Source organism: Saccostrea cucullata, unplaced genomic scaffold (assembly GCF_032062105.1).
Source record: "Saccostrea cucullata isolate Sc308-1 unplaced genomic scaffold, CSIRO_AGI_Scuc_v1 ctg23773, whole genome shotgun sequence".
NCBI lineage: Eukaryota > Metazoa > Mollusca > Bivalvia > Ostreida > Ostreidae > Saccostrea > Saccostrea cuccullata.
The window spans coordinates 1-15,461 of NW_026926411.1; the positions used below are offsets into that span (position 1 = coordinate 1).

The 15,461-nt window shown below is 33.5% G+C and overlaps 2 protein-coding genes across 4 annotated transcripts; both read right to left on the reverse strand.

Moving 5' to 3' along the window:
* Nucleotides 1-4: 4 nt before the first annotated feature.
* Nucleotides 5-4,402, reverse strand: LOC134271619 (alpha-L-fucosidase-like; the record flags this gene model as incomplete). Its single annotated transcript, XM_062753822.1, has 8 exons — nucleotides 4,043-4,402; nucleotides 3,701-3,807; nucleotides 3,332-3,462; nucleotides 2,301-2,434; nucleotides 1,909-2,006; nucleotides 1,559-1,691; nucleotides 602-772; nucleotides 5-80 (listed from the first exon to the last, which is right to left on the reverse strand). Coding segments are annotated over exons 1-8 (1,203 nt in total), but the record flags the coding sequence as incomplete, so codon positions are not given.
* Nucleotides 4,403-6,682: 2,280 nt separating this feature from the next.
* LOC134271620 (uncharacterized) lies at nucleotides 6,683-12,925 on the reverse strand. Of its 3 annotated transcripts, XM_062753823.1 has the most exons (10): nucleotides 12,865-12,925; nucleotides 12,691-12,765; nucleotides 12,497-12,562; nucleotides 9,507-9,578; nucleotides 9,223-9,276; nucleotides 8,828-8,887; nucleotides 8,578-8,661; nucleotides 7,321-7,380; nucleotides 7,148-7,228; nucleotides 6,683-6,905 (listed from the first exon to the last, which is right to left on the reverse strand). In XM_062753823.1, exons 3-10 carry the CDS (start codon nucleotides 12,533-12,535, stop codon nucleotides 6,834-6,836), a joined length of 522 nt encoding a protein of 173 aa, XP_062609807.1. In that variant the 5' UTR covers nucleotides 12,536-12,562; nucleotides 12,691-12,765; nucleotides 12,865-12,925; the 3' UTR covers nucleotides 6,683-6,833. The 3 variants fall into 3 exon arrangements, with proteins under 3 accessions (XP_062609807.1, XP_062609809.1, XP_062609808.1); XM_062753825.1 differs by lacking the exon at nucleotides 9,507-9,578; XM_062753824.1 differs by lacking the exon at nucleotides 12,865-12,925 and having other exon boundaries at nucleotides 12,691-12,773.
* Between the last annotated feature and the right edge of the window lie 2,536 nt (nucleotides 12,926-15,461).

The following is a 15,461-nucleotide window of genomic DNA, read 5'->3' on the forward strand; positions in this document are numbered from 1 at the left end:
ACACTAGCTGGTTTGCCTTGGGCCACGTCAGGACTATAGCATATACAGCAGTACCTTGAGGTGTTTTCTTTGATGTGTACCTGTTTGTAAATTGTGATATATGCTAATTAAAGGTTGATAAAAAATATTTGATATAGAAGTAAATCATAAAAGTCAGTTATCTAATTCATACATGTTTTCTCCCATATTAGAAGAACATTAATGCATTAAAAATTGAGCTGAAAAATAGGTCAAGATTCATTGGAATTACAACATAATAATAGAAAAGTACATGATTGTGTACTTTGTTTTTGTGTTTAAAATTAGCTTAATTAAGGAAAAGCAATTAATGTCAAGGTCACAGGGAGGATTAAGGTCAGAAAATTATAATAGTTGAATTTCTCTTCCAATTTTTTTTTTAATGAAGTTTGATAAATAAAAATGAAGTGAAACTATCTTGAATTATTTCTTGAAAATTGGTTTTATTTACATACAAAAAGTCAAGTCAAAGGGATCTGACAGACAGACGACTGATACGCTACTATCAGATGCTAGTCTCTGACTGGATTTTGCAGGATTTTTACTAAATACATGCATGTACTGGCTAATTATTCTAACCTACCACACATCTGGGGTGATGGTATCATTCTGGTGACTCCAGGGTACAGATTCATAGATGGCCTCTCCATTGACCCCCAGCCACTGACCCATCTGTTTCAGCCTCTCCTCAAATACTGGTGCTATCCTCCCATCATGTGTGGGCCCTATGTTGATCAGCACATTTCCTCCACAACTATTAGAGAACAACATTAAAAGCTTAGTGAATGGACATTATGTATTTACGACTTCTGTATTAACTGTTTTGAACATATGTCATTGTCTTGGACATTAATCTCCACAAATTTTTATGTCTGCTGGTTTCAGATCAATTTATCACTGGCTTATGACTTTCATAGCTGATCACCCTATCAACAGTAAATAAGATGAATCTAACCTAAAAATTGAAGTTTTACTGTATATAAGTGTATTACTTTGAAACTGACTAAATAGTTGAAGCTATATACATAGGAAGCTATCTCTGTATAGATTGACTATGTAAAGACAGCTAACTCTAAACACTGTATAAACTGACCAAGCATTTGAAACCATGTAAAGGGAGCTAATTTTGCATAAACTGACCTATCACACAGAGCCATTTAATGGGAGCTAACTCTGTACCTGACCCAACAGTTGTAGTTGTGTAATAGGCATTAACTTGTAAAGGGAGCTAACTCAGTAACCAAACCTAACAGTTATAAAAGCTGTGTAAAGGAAGCTAATTCTGTATAAACTGACCATATAATGGGAGCTTACTCTTTAGCTGACCAAACATTTGAAGCAACATAAAGGGTGATAACTCTTTCACTGCCCTTGATATACATATGTAGCTCTGTAAAGGGATCTAACTCTGTAACTACTTAGTAACTGACCTAACAGTTGTAGCTACATAAAGGGACACTACTCTGTGACTGCTCTGTGACTGACCTTACAGTTTAAGCTATACAAAGGGACACTACTCTGTATCTACTCTATGACTGACCTAACAGTCGAAGCTATGACCTTGGCTATGTCCTTCATTGTGAGGTAGTCACTGATGACTGCCCTTCTGCGATAACCCCAGGAAAACTTGTCAATGGTCATCGCATTCTCCCACTTTCTTTTCTGCAATTTTCCTAAACAAACAAATAAATAAAAAAGAAATTAATGTAAGATACACAAAGATTAGTTTAAAATATTTGTTTATTAATCCACATTCCTATTAAACTACTTATTAAGATGCATACAAGTATGTCTTCCTCTACTGATATCTGCAGTAGTCCATGTTAAAACTTGTGTTACTTTACTTTTTTCTCATTAAATAAACAAGTATTTTAACCTGGCCATACACACCTGGATTATATTTGTCATCACAGTTCAAAAATCCTCCATGTTTACACCTGATGTTGTTTCCCCACCGATCATTTACAGCCACTGTGTCTTTCACTGGACTGAAACAGGCAAAAAGAAAAATATACTTGTCTCGAGGAAATCTTCAGTTTATTACAGTTAGTCAATGTATTAAAATTTCTATGAATATTTAAAATAAGAAATAAATGAGCTGAACAAAATCATTGGTCTACTGAACAGGAATTAAAAAAGTTACTGATCTGTATTTATAACTCCCCGTTTACTGGATTTACATATCTAAAGTTACATGAATCATCACTTCATTTCATGAAGCAATAAAACTTCAAAGAGTGATCAACTTTGTTGAGAAGTCCTACCTCAACTCTGAATCATACCTTTCATTGTACAGCCAGGCCAGAAACTGTGTAGCGTTCCAGTACACATCTGTTGTTTCCCAGTCTCCGTCCGACCAAACAACATCAGGTTTATATCTGTTAACAAGTTCATACAGCTCTGGCATTGTCTTTGTCTGTATAAAGTGTGAAAAAAATCATACATATACTAAACTTATATGTCTAGTGTAATGGTTCAAAAATGAACAATTTAAAAATTCTACTCCTAAACATTTTTAAATTAAAGATTTATTAGGTGAAGTGTGATTAATTATGATCAATGTTGTGGGTATCATTTATATAGCATGTGCAGCAATTTCTAAAGACAAGACCAACGGACAGAGGAAATTCAAACGGAAAATGTGCATGCTGTAAAAGCAAATATTTATGTTCAAATTTCAAGAATTCAAAACCCAGCTGCCCTATTCTGTACAAGTATAACATTAGGACAAATCACACTAGAGACTAAAAATAAAATAAAGTTTTTCTTGCAGAGAAAATTTTTGAAGTTTCCAAACAAAAATATACACTTGTTTGGTATTTATTTACAGAGACTTGCACTCTTTATACTCCATCCAAAAATTTCACCGTCATATGATGAACCACTCATGATAGACCCTTTCGTGATAACTGCAGTACTACTTTTTTTGCAGGGCAAATGACATATTTTGGTGAAATATGATGTAAAAAATAGATGCCATTGAATTATCTATCAACAAAAACTTCTGAATTGCCAAACGTTATTAATTTGCCCTGCAAAAGAGTAGTATTTAAAAACAGTTATCTTGAAAGGGCTAATTGACATCACAGTCTGAAGTATGTAGTGATAAATTTGAATTTAAAGTTTACATAAGTTTTTGATGGTATCCAAGTCAAACAATAAATACAACTGCACCTACTCCTAATATCACACTTCCAAGCATATTTTGGCCATATTTGCTGGTATTAATAAGTAGGCTTAGAGTGCTGAAGTGCTGAAACAAAAATCTTGCTGATGCGAATTTCCGTGTCAAATCCCTTCTGTTAGTACTTACCCTGACAAAGTCCTGTGTTGTGTAGTTATTGGCCTTGTCTTTAAGATAAAGTGGATGAAACCATTCAAATAAGGAATGGTACAGACCAAAATGAATATCAGTCTTATTCTTTATCGAGTCTGCTAATTCTCCTGAAAAAAAGGTATTTATGAGTGAACATTTGATTTAACGTACGTTTCTCAATTAAATAAAAACACAGTTAGGCATTCAATATAAGTCTTAATGTGTATATATTATTTATCTTTCATTTCCATTTCTCAAACCAATGAAGAATATATATATTGATGTGCTGGACTTGGATAAAAAAAATTTGGCATTTTACAGACTTCATTGTGATATTACATATTACAGAGCACCCGTTCCACTGACCCACAATATCTCTGTTAGGTCCCACATCTCCCGAGTTCCAGTTGAAGGAGTATTTGGACGGCCAGTTACAGAACCCCTCATGATGCTTGCTCACAAACACAATGTACCTACAGGTAAAATTATACAATATTGATTTTGTTGGACTATGTAAAAAAAAAAGAAACTAAAGAAATGACGACAGACTTTCTTAATCTTGTGATAACAAAAAGTAAAGGACTTTACAAAGTGATGTCTCATTATCGTTTATTCTACTTCTGGACAATTTCTTAATTAAAAGCAAGTCAATATAAAGTATATCGAAATTCTTTATATTCTATATTTTTAAAAATAGTTTTATTTTACTTGGCTCCTGAGGCCTGGAAGGTTTGTGCCCATTGGTCAGCATTAAAAAACTCAGCAGTGAATTGGGGTGCAAAATCAGCGTAGGTGAAATCTGGCGGGTAATTCTTCTGCATAAAATCTACAACACCAGGTACCTTCTGTCCCTTCCATGTCCACCAAAACCACTCTGATGAATAACTGGGAACAGAAAACACTCCCCAGTGGATGAAGATTCCTATTTTCGATTTATCATACCAATCCGGTAGAGGACGAGAGTCGAGAGAAGCCCAGTTTGGTTCATATTTGGCACCGAATGCTTCAAATATGTTAAAAATAATAAAAAGAGATATGTAAATGACACATTGAAACTGCATTGTTATTCAACCACAGACGCAGTCAGTCATGTGTTTGTTTCCGTCACATGATCTTCTAATAATATTTTGAATCTCGAGCCCGTAAGTATAATCAGGGGTTGTAAGCATTGTATTTTGAACTCATTTTGTCTCCCACTTTCACTGTCTGTCCGTCTGTCTAGCTGTTTTTCTATCTGTCTGTAAAATTTTTATTTCCATGCAATATCTCAAAAAGCCTTTGAACTTTTGGAATGACATTTTACCTAACTATCTAAAAGATACATGTTGGTGGACAAAAGAAAAATTGAAAATATATGGTTGTTAGCTGTCATACATTAGCTAAAACACGATCCGGTGCTAGGCTAAATTGTTTACAAGGTCTTTCTAACGAACATAGAATTTACGACTTCTGACTTTTAGCGAGGTAATATTAATTGAAACTAATGTAACTGCAACTTAATTTCAATAGCATGCCTCAGTAAACAATTACATTTGTACATTGACATTGATGATTTACTTTTCTAAACATGCACAAAGTTTGTCAACTTTCTGCATTAAAAACATCGTAATGGAGACTGACATGTGTATACTTGACATAATTGAAAAACCTTGGCGTTTTTACTTTAACCAGATATTTCTCGCGAATAAAAAGTGATTTACAGTATGCATCTTTAAATGCATCTTTAAATCTAATAATAAAAGTTACCCCAAATTTTCGGTACTTACATTTAGTCATGCATCCACTGACTGCCAGAACAGCTCGGATCCTCTTTGATACGGATTGATACAAAGTTTATATAAAAGATTTTCAATTAGGTCCTGTCAAGTTTTTAACAGAGGGATCCGTTTTTGAAGCGTTATTTTCACAGGTCTCCAAACATTTTCGATATTTTTGATATCTGGAGATTGTGGAGGCCAAGTCATGGTGTTGATGCCATGTAAAGGGTATTCCAAGGTGCTTAAAGAATTAAATTGAAGCTTCGAAAAAAAAGGAAAACTTAACATTGCATGTGTGACTACTATGAAAATAAATCAGTTATTGTTTAGATAAACCCAAATAATAGGCAAGCATCTTAAGGAATTCAAAAATTCATATCTGTCTGAATCATGGTTGGGAATGTCACGCCTTTATGAAAGTCCAAACTAAGCGTAAAATGGCCCTGTACTCCATTTCCTAAGTGGGAAAAAACCCGGCATCAGATGTAATTCTTAGGTAAAAATGCAATTGTCTTTCATTTAATTAAACATAGACAAAAATTGTATGTTTAAGCTTGGTTTGTACATTGTACATGTAGGTATGGTAACTTACTGGTATATATTTCTGCATTTTTTAAAATTTATATTTCAGTGTATTGAATAATGTATTAACAGAATATAATTTGCATATTATATGTTGATTATTCCATTTGGAAATAGTTTATTTCATCAGTTTCCAACTTAAGTTCAGATGAAAATTGGCTGTATTTAATTTCCTGAATGGTTTTTATTTTAAACTTTTCATTTCCGACATTTTTAAGTTCTCGTTTCCGGCATTTCTCAGGTAGTTAATTCGGCATTGAGAGCGGAATTTGAAATTTCACTTAAGGAAATTTTAAAGAATTAATCATTGAAATCTGAATTATCAGTTTTATCAATGAAGAAAAATAGAAAGATTTCTCCCCTGAGGCACGTGTAAGTGATATATGTAAATACGATGAAAAAAATTATGTTTATTGAAATCTTTTAACTAGACTTGTTATTTGGAAATGCCTTTTCCACTTAATTGGTAAACATTACAATTGCAAGCCGGAGATATACATGTACGTACATGTACCCTGCAAAAAATTCGTAAATGAAAAAAAATGTCGGAAATGAAAATAAAAGTTGTCGGAAATGAAATTTGAAAAAAGTGTTGGAAAGGCTCTGCGAAACTCCGGAAATGAAATACAGCGGAACAATTTCAAAATGAAGTAAACCGCTAACTCATAAACTGTGTCTTCCAGCTTACTGTGTCTACAACTTAACCCAGAGAAAGCCATTTAAACCAAAGCATTATATAAGATTTATGTTCCTGTGGAAAAGGAACCTTCAATATCTGATGTTACATATTGTGACAACTTTCACAGCGAAGGTCTTAATCAATCCACAATGTTATTGATTATGGAATCAAAAAACGGATGTGCAATTAATGTAGATATTGAATTGAATTATAAACAAATTAACACATGTAGATTTGTACAATTTTGTATTTTTTTTTACATGTAAAATATTAATTACAATATACAATATTTAAATTTTAAAAATTACACAATATATTAATTTAAAAAAATTATATAATTAATATCAAATTGAAAAAAAAAATACAAGATATGTTCTTTAAAAACTTACACAATATGTTATTTAAAAAATTACACAATATGTTATTTAAAAAATATCAATATATACATTAAGCACATAATTAATGATTAATTAATAAGTCATTAATTTCTCCTGCCGCAGCAAGAAGTGCATCTAAAAAAATTAAGGATTCGGGAGAAAACACCCCGTCTGGGCTGTAAAAAAAAGAAAGAAAATATGTTTGAAAATGAAACAAATTCTATGCCGTTTTTCTGCTGAAGGGAAAACATGGTATAATTTAAAGTTTACTACATTTTCAAAGTGAGTCTTACCAAGTAATCGTCTCTTTTAAAATAGGCTTTCTTCTGTTACAACATGTTTATTTATGCAATGGTAAAGGAAAACCCATAAATAATACTGAATAAGATATTAAGTTTACATTATGAGAAATTCTCACCTCGGCAACTGTTGCAGATCGGTTATCAAATGCTGCCATGGAAAACGCACTACGAATTGATGTTGTTGACATCTTCCTGGCCTATGGCAAATAGGGATACAAATTTAAAACGTTAATTTTGATTTAATATTTCAATCTCTTTTTATAACTAGAATATGAATTTTTTTGTATACCTCAATCTCCTTTGTCCTTGACAAGTTAATGTTGACAGCAGGGCTGGAAGCACTGCTTGTCTAAAACATTACCGTAAAATATATTATCATATCGATAAAACCATGTAAGATTACTTATTGCTGTCGATCTGTAAATTTCAAATGAATAGAAAATCTTTGACGCGATCAAAATATTGATGAATTTGAATAGTCTTACTTTCTTCCTCATTGTTTCTAGGTAAAGTAACAAAAACATGTATTTTTTTTTTTAAAAACTCTTTGTGAAACACTAATGTCCCCAAACCCCTGAATGAGCACTCATGGTGAATTGATGTAGTTTCTCAAATGCAAGCAGAATCCAAGGTCAAAGATCAATATTATTGGTATCCAAAAATGGTCTAATCAAAAGGAATACACTTGTAAAGTATGAAGCCCTTGCACCAGCCATTCAGAAAGTATGAACAAAGTTAAGCAAGTTTTCAAAAGTAGATGATGACTTAAAAGTATATCATAAATTCTTAGAAAAGGTCGAATTTTTCAGTATGTCAACTTTTAATGTCGAAAGGTCAAAATTATTTGTACACAAAGAAAGGTTTTAATAGAAGGCAAACACGTGTGAAATACAAAAATCCTAGCACCAACAATTCATAATTTATAACCATTAAGTTTCAATTTCTTTGAAAAGAAGATCAAATCAAATATCAAGGGCAAAGTCAAAATGTCTGAAATGCACAAGTAAAATATAATAGTCCTTGCTCTGACCATTCAAAAAGAAATGGCAAAGGTTAAATTTATCAAAAAAGTCAAATTCCATGCATCAAAATGAATATTTATGTATTTGCATCCAACAAAAAATCCACAAGAAACACACTTGAAATATAAGGCCATGGCCCCAACCCAAAAGTTATAATTTATTCAAGGTTAAGGTTAAGTAAACATTTCAAAAGTTGATCAAACCTAAAGGCCAAGAGGTGAAATATCAAAGAACCCAAGCAGAAGGTCTTGATACAAGGCATACAACAGTTGTAGGAAAGATTAAAGTTTTATGGACAAAAGACAAAAAGGCGAGACAGACGGACAGAAAGACCAAAAATCTTTCATTGCGTTGGCATAATTGTTTTGATTTGGAAACATAAGTTAGCTCCTGCTTCTTCAAGACATTGCCTGACTAAAACAGAAAATCATAGCAGTTATCACGTAAACGTGAATTTCTTCAAAAATTTATTTAGTAACAACCGTAGATATACGACTGACAAAAGATATTCTGCTCTGTATTACCTGGGCCATTGTTTCATCATTCCTGTCTTTCTCGGCAGCCGCTGAGAAGGCATTTTGAATAGCCGTTTGGCTCATCTTTTTGGCCTAAGAAAATGGCAAAGATTTAAACAAACTTTAAAAATCATTAACGAAATATAAAAGATATTAACAGCTAGTGTTTAGTTAATCATGGTATAAAAATATGTCCGGGTATCCTTGATTATCTTTTTAGTTACAAAATAGGGTGTGTGGGGGGGGTGTCGTCGCATACCTGTAAAATCCGCTTTTCATCCAACGGGCTTTTGAACAAAATGGAGGACATTCTTCGTGCCTATAGTATAAACAAGAAAAATGGTTTGCTAAAAGCATGTCTTCTCATAACGATAAAAGATATAAGACGAAAAAAGACATTGAGGAAAAAAAAACAGCCAGGGGACAAGAGGGAATTCTGCCCCTTTTATGTATATGAACGCAGTCATTGTATGATTACTTCGTATTGCAAAATACAAAATTATTAGTATTATTAGTTCCTCTGCTAATGTTTTTGAAGTTAATACAAAACAATACAATACAAAATAATTCACGTATGCTAAAAATTTGATTTTTATCAATTCTCTCTATTCCGTCCTTCTTGTTAACACATATAAAGTATAATTAGTGCCTTACCTCTGCTAACATTTTGTTATCGTCCTGAGCTGAATCAAGCACGGACGTGGTCGACTTAAACACAAAATAAATGATGGTTGTTGGTAAAGATGGTATAATATATTAAAAGACGCCAATGAATTAATTCGTAACTATAACTAATAAATATTTTTCATGTTTTCTGGATTTTCACTTGGTAATGTATGTACATATAATCATTATATTTTTTATTCCGTACAAATAAAAAACGAGTAGAAAAATATAGCAAGCGAACAAATAACATATTGTATCCCCTGCAGACCCACCTCAAATTCTTCATTCGAGCTCGAGAGGACAGCTAGAGCGTCTCTATATATACTGGAGCCGCTAGATGAAGCCTAGAAACATGTGAAAACAATGCACTATGAATGACTATATGTCATAAAATGAGTACAGCATTTACTTAATTTATAAGGGTCATACAATAGCCGCCGAAACCGAGGAGGAGGGGGATAACAAGCCCCCCCCCCCCCCCCCCCCCAATCTGCCCCAAACTATTTTTTGCAAAAGATAGACATATTATTATAAGCCTTGAGAATTGTGGTTCAGTTCTGCCAACTCCTTTTTTGTTGCTGGGATGAACCCCCGCTCCCTTTCAATTTGCTTCTTACGCCTTTACATTGATGGTACCCTTACCAATTTTTACTTTAAACAAGCTAATTCAGAGAATTTGTGTCCCCTGCTTAAGGAAAAAGTAAAACATGCGCAGTTCGGGGGAGAGTTGGATCCCCCTCACTGAATTTGTAGCATTATTAAATGTATACATGCATGTATACTGAAGCAAATAAAATATACGATTATGGATATAAAGATTTAATTGCTTATTCTTTATCATGTGTATAGAATATTCTTTTTATATGGAATATTTATCACACTGTAATGATGATTTTATGAGTTTCACTTTGTACAAGCCAGATGAATTTTTCATTTCGCGTGCTGAATACTATATTTCGTAAAAAAAAAAAGTATTTCAAAAAAAAAAAGTTGTACGCCCGGGACTTGAACTAGGTCTCACATGTGAAGCGAGAAACATACCACTAGACCACGGAATCGCTTTGCATAGAGTCAAGTATATGCAGAAGTGAAGTCACATACATGTATATATTCATGTTCGGTATTGTCAAAATTTTACACAATCCAAGGTGTTTAATTTATTAAGACTTTATTAAACAGTTCTAAAGATGTAATAAGAACATAAAGTCCTCCGATAACCTGTTTTTACGCAATAACTCTCCTCATATCCCTGTGATAAAAATAGCAGCATGTACATGTAATACTATAAATACTAACAAAACAAACGGAATGGGGCACTTTGGAAGGGGTGAGAGAGGTCCTAGGGAGTTTTGGTATAAAATTACATTGAATAAGCTCAAAATCTTCTTGAAATATCGCCCGGAAATGATAGTGTTACACACAGACAGAATGTAAATTTACGACTTTGAACTTTGACCTTTTGACCTCAAAATCAATAGGGGTCTTCATTAGGCAACAGGGAGTTGTTATGTAAAATTTCATTGCAATAGCTCAAATGGTTCTAGAAATATCGTGTGGAAACAAAAGTATTATAACAGACAGAATTTGCTTATTTATGACCTTGATCTTTAACCTTTTGACCTCAAAATCAATAGGGTTCTTCTTTAGTCCATAGGGAGTTGCTATGCTAAATTTCATTTGCAAAAGCTCAAAGGGTTCTTGAGATATCGTGTGGAAACGAAAGCGTTACAGACAGACAGAAAGACGGACGTGTGTTTGAAATATACACGCATGTAATAACTGATTACTAGTACATTACACATGTTATTTAATTAAATCCATCAGTGACAACTTATATCATTTCATTAAGTAGAGAATATATCATTATTGTCCCCCGCTTGAAAAGTCGGGGATATTAATTTGGGTTTGTCTGTCCGTCCGTCCGTCTTTCTGTCTGTAACGCTCTCGAGAACCCTTTGAGCTTTTGCAATGAAATTTAGCATAGCAACTCCCTATGGACTAAAGAAGAACCCTATTGATTTTGAGGTTAAAAGGTCAAAGGTCAAGGTCATAAATAAGCAAATTCTCTCTGTCATAACACTTTCGTTTCCACACGATATCTCTAGAACCGTTTAAGCTATTGCAATGAAATTTTACATAACAACTCCCTGTGGCCTAATGAAGACCCCTATTGATTTTGAGGTCAAATGGTCAAAGTTCAAGGTCGTAAATTTGTACATTCTCTCTGTGTGTAACACTATCATTTCTGGGCGATATTTCAAGAAGATTTTGAGCTTATTCAATGTAATTTTATACCAAAACTCCGTAAGACCTCTCTCACTCCTCTCAAAGTGCCCCGCCCGTTTGTTTTATTAGTATTTATAGTATTACATGTCGCTATGCGTATAAAACAGGTTCTCGGCGGACTTTATGTTCTTATTACATCTATTAGAACTATTTAATATAGGCTAAATAAATCAAACACCATGGATTGTGTAAAATTTTGAGAATATCGAACATGAATATATACATGTATGTAAATTCAGTTTTGCATATACTTGACGCCATGTAAAGCGATACCGTGGTCTAGTGGTATGTCTCTCGCTTCGCATGTGAGAAGTCCCGGGAACGAATCTCACTCGATCCTTTTTTTTTTTTAAAAATACTTTTCTTTTTTTTTTTTTTACTAAATGATAGTATTCAGCATGTAAAATGAAAAATTTATGAGGTTATAAAATCATCATTACAGTGTGATAAATTATATATATATATATATATATATATATATATATATATATATATATATATATATATATATATATTATATATAAAAAGAATCTTCTATACACATAATAAAGAATAAGCAATCAAATCTTTATATGCATATTGACATACATGTATTTTATTTGCTTCAGTATACATGTATACATTTAATAATTCTACAAATTCAGTCAGGGGGATCCGACTTTTTCCCTAAGCGGGGGACATGAATTCTCTGAATTAGCTTGTTATTTTTGTGTAAAAGGAAAGAAGATATATTTTAGTTATTATCTAAAAACAACACGGATATTAGTCTAGGGTATTCTTAAGAATGAAGACACAAATATCAAAATATGTGTCTGACCCTAAAACCCTACATCCCCACCCCACCCCCATACTTAGTATAATTAACATCACTTTTAACATGGTTAATCCTCTGATTTATTGTAACATGACCTATCTGCTTGTATTTTGCATTCAACTTTCGTCGCCAACATTAATTAATATAGTTCCAATATTTTACCTCTGCATTTTCACCCGATGTCCCTTGAAAATCATTCATGTTGCTTGTTTACTGCTATTCGCTGGTCTAAAATAAAATAAAGTATGACATATCATAATATTTATAGAGCTAAAGGGAAATTCGATCTGATCTTATATTTTTTCTATTTTAATCGATACAAGTTAATAATCATTTGCGTACATACTTCTACTTACTAGTATATGGGTTCACGGACTCACGGTGAACGATTTATATGTGAAGTGGAATTCACGATTTCGACTGACTGATTTCTGTCTCTGTTTCTGGAAGAAGAAAAAACAATTAGCTAATGAGCTAAACATACATGTATCAATGAATTATCTTGCTGTAATGAATATAACAGCTAAAACATTTCTACCTTCGACAAGTTGTTGTCTGTGAAGCAATCCGAGACGAGATTTCTATTGTGACGTCATTCCATAGTGACGCGTCACCCAGGTTTAAGTATGAACGATAACTCTTTTTTTTTCGCAGGAATTTTTTTAACGGTTTCTATTTCTTTTCCCGATTTCATGGGGTGTTAATACGATAATGACAAATGTTTGAACAAGGACTGTTAGAAAACAAGGAGTTAAAATTGATATTTTTTTCTCAAAGCATATTTAAAATTTTGTTTATTTCTACTGACATTGAAATAAATACCATTTGCTGTCATGAGACAATGGCACCCGAACTTTTGTGTTTTCCTTTAAATATACTCACTTGGATAACAAGGAAGAAACTACAACAATTTTATAATTTTACATAAAACGATTTTGACCCCATATCGCCCTTTAGGATGAAAAAAGGGAATTCTGAAAACTAGATCCACATCTACCGAAACAGACTTCTTCTAAATCACTATTAGGTTACTGTGAAAATTTTAAAAGCAGTTCGGGGTTCCGGATTTTTTTTCAGATTCATTTTAATTCTTATGATTTGGCCCCAGGGTGAAAATCTAAATTCTGAAACCACCAATCACTGTCCAAAAGATGAGTTGGATACTGCAAAAGTGCAAATCAGTGATAAAGTTGGAGTTCCGTGAGCCAGTTTTTTTTATTATATGATTAGCGGTCTTTGCATTTAATATCGTACGACATTACGTTTAAAATCCTTCTATCGCCGTTGTTTTTTTTGTTTTTTTTTTGGGGGGGGGGGGGGGGAATGGGATTTTTACATGGTGCTTATCTGTATGTTGGTAGTAAATCTTCCATTTTTTTGAGATGAAAAAGATTTATGATACAGCTTTAATACATTAATAATTCATGTTATTCTATTTTCCCAGTAGTTTTTATTCATCCCCGATCGTTTATATTAAGGATTTCCAAAATATTACTTGAACCCAATATATAAGTTATATTATACATTAAGATGTACTTGAATGAACATGAATCAGCTATGTTTGGTTCGTTCTCTACAGCCGATCTGCAAAATCTTTTCTAAACGATTTTCAAGTGAGGGTAGATGTCAGGGACGTAGCAACCGGGGGAGGGGGGGCGGGGGGGCCTGCACTTTTTTCCCCAACATAACCTTTACTACGGTATAGTAAATGTTCATTGATAGGATGGTTGCCCCCCCCCCCCCCCCCCACTTTATAGCGAGCGCAGCGAGCGTCGCGAAGCGAGCTCAATAGACTAACGTGTAAAAACAGAGGAAATTCGGAATGAAATCTGTACATACGTCAGGCAAATTTCTCTGTGCAACATTCCCAGAATTCCTGCACTACCCAATGTCCTTTGCGCGAATAAATCAAAAATAGTAAAAAAAATTAAGGAACATCGTTTCTTACCGAGAACTTAACGAAATGATTTTGCCTTGCCTTATTCAAAAAATACCCCCATGCCACAACACTGGCCTTCACCTTGCCCTTCGGAAATGATACATATGACGTCACCGGAAACTTACGAATTTTGACGATATGCTAATTAAGTCATGTCGGTTGCTTCCGTGAAATAGATAAATAAATAAACAATAACTTAATTAAAGCATAAAAAGCTTTCAGTTTGTAGAAATCTTTCAAAGAAACAAAAAATAACTCTGCAATGTTTTTTCGACCAAAATTGTGCTAGGTCTATAGTTTAAACCAGACGCTCGGCCGTTTCCGTAGGCTCCGACGAGCTCCGTGACGCCGTGTGACGTCACAGCTAGACGAGTTGTCTCGTGCGACTTGATGTTTGAAGTGGCTGATCAATTTTTTAAGTGTTTTGATGGTACAACTGCGCTCGCCTCAACGGTCACACCGTAAAACATATTAACCATAGTATAGTGATATGTTGGCTTAATTGTACATTCGTAATAATAAAGTTGCGCTGTAATTTAGGATTATGTTATAGTTACCTTATTTGTTGTGTGATTGATGCTTTTATCGTCTTCGAGCACACATGTTTCACTGAAACTTCTGCCGCCGCCATACTTGTGTATTTTCCCGTGATGCTTCACGGTGATCTATTTTTACTGGAGTTACTCTGATTGTAAATTCTTTTAAATTAAATGTGAAACACTGTAATAAATGTGCTTTTAAATGTGTAACTTTATATTTTATGAATTTATTTAATTTAGTTACGTATTGTAATGATTTTGCATACGATGTACGAGAGTGAGATTTCATTACGGGACGATAATTATGTTCCCCAAACGAAGTTGGGGAACATATTGTTTTTACTCTGTTTCTTATTAAGGTCTTCCGTCTCCAACGGAAGACCTTATTGTTTTCGTTCGGTTTCTTTTTCCCTATTATTATTATTTTTTTTCTTACCGATTTTGTGCACGCGATTTCTCAGAAACGGCTGGACCGATTCTCACCAAATTTTCAGATCTGATAGAAATTTATCTTAACCTTGTCGGAAATTTTTCCTAAGTACGTCGTCACTTCCGGTCGTGAGATATTGACGATTTTCTGATTTTTAGAGGGTCAGCTTGTCCTGAGATCTCCTCCTAAACGACTTAAGATATCGACTTGAGATTTTCA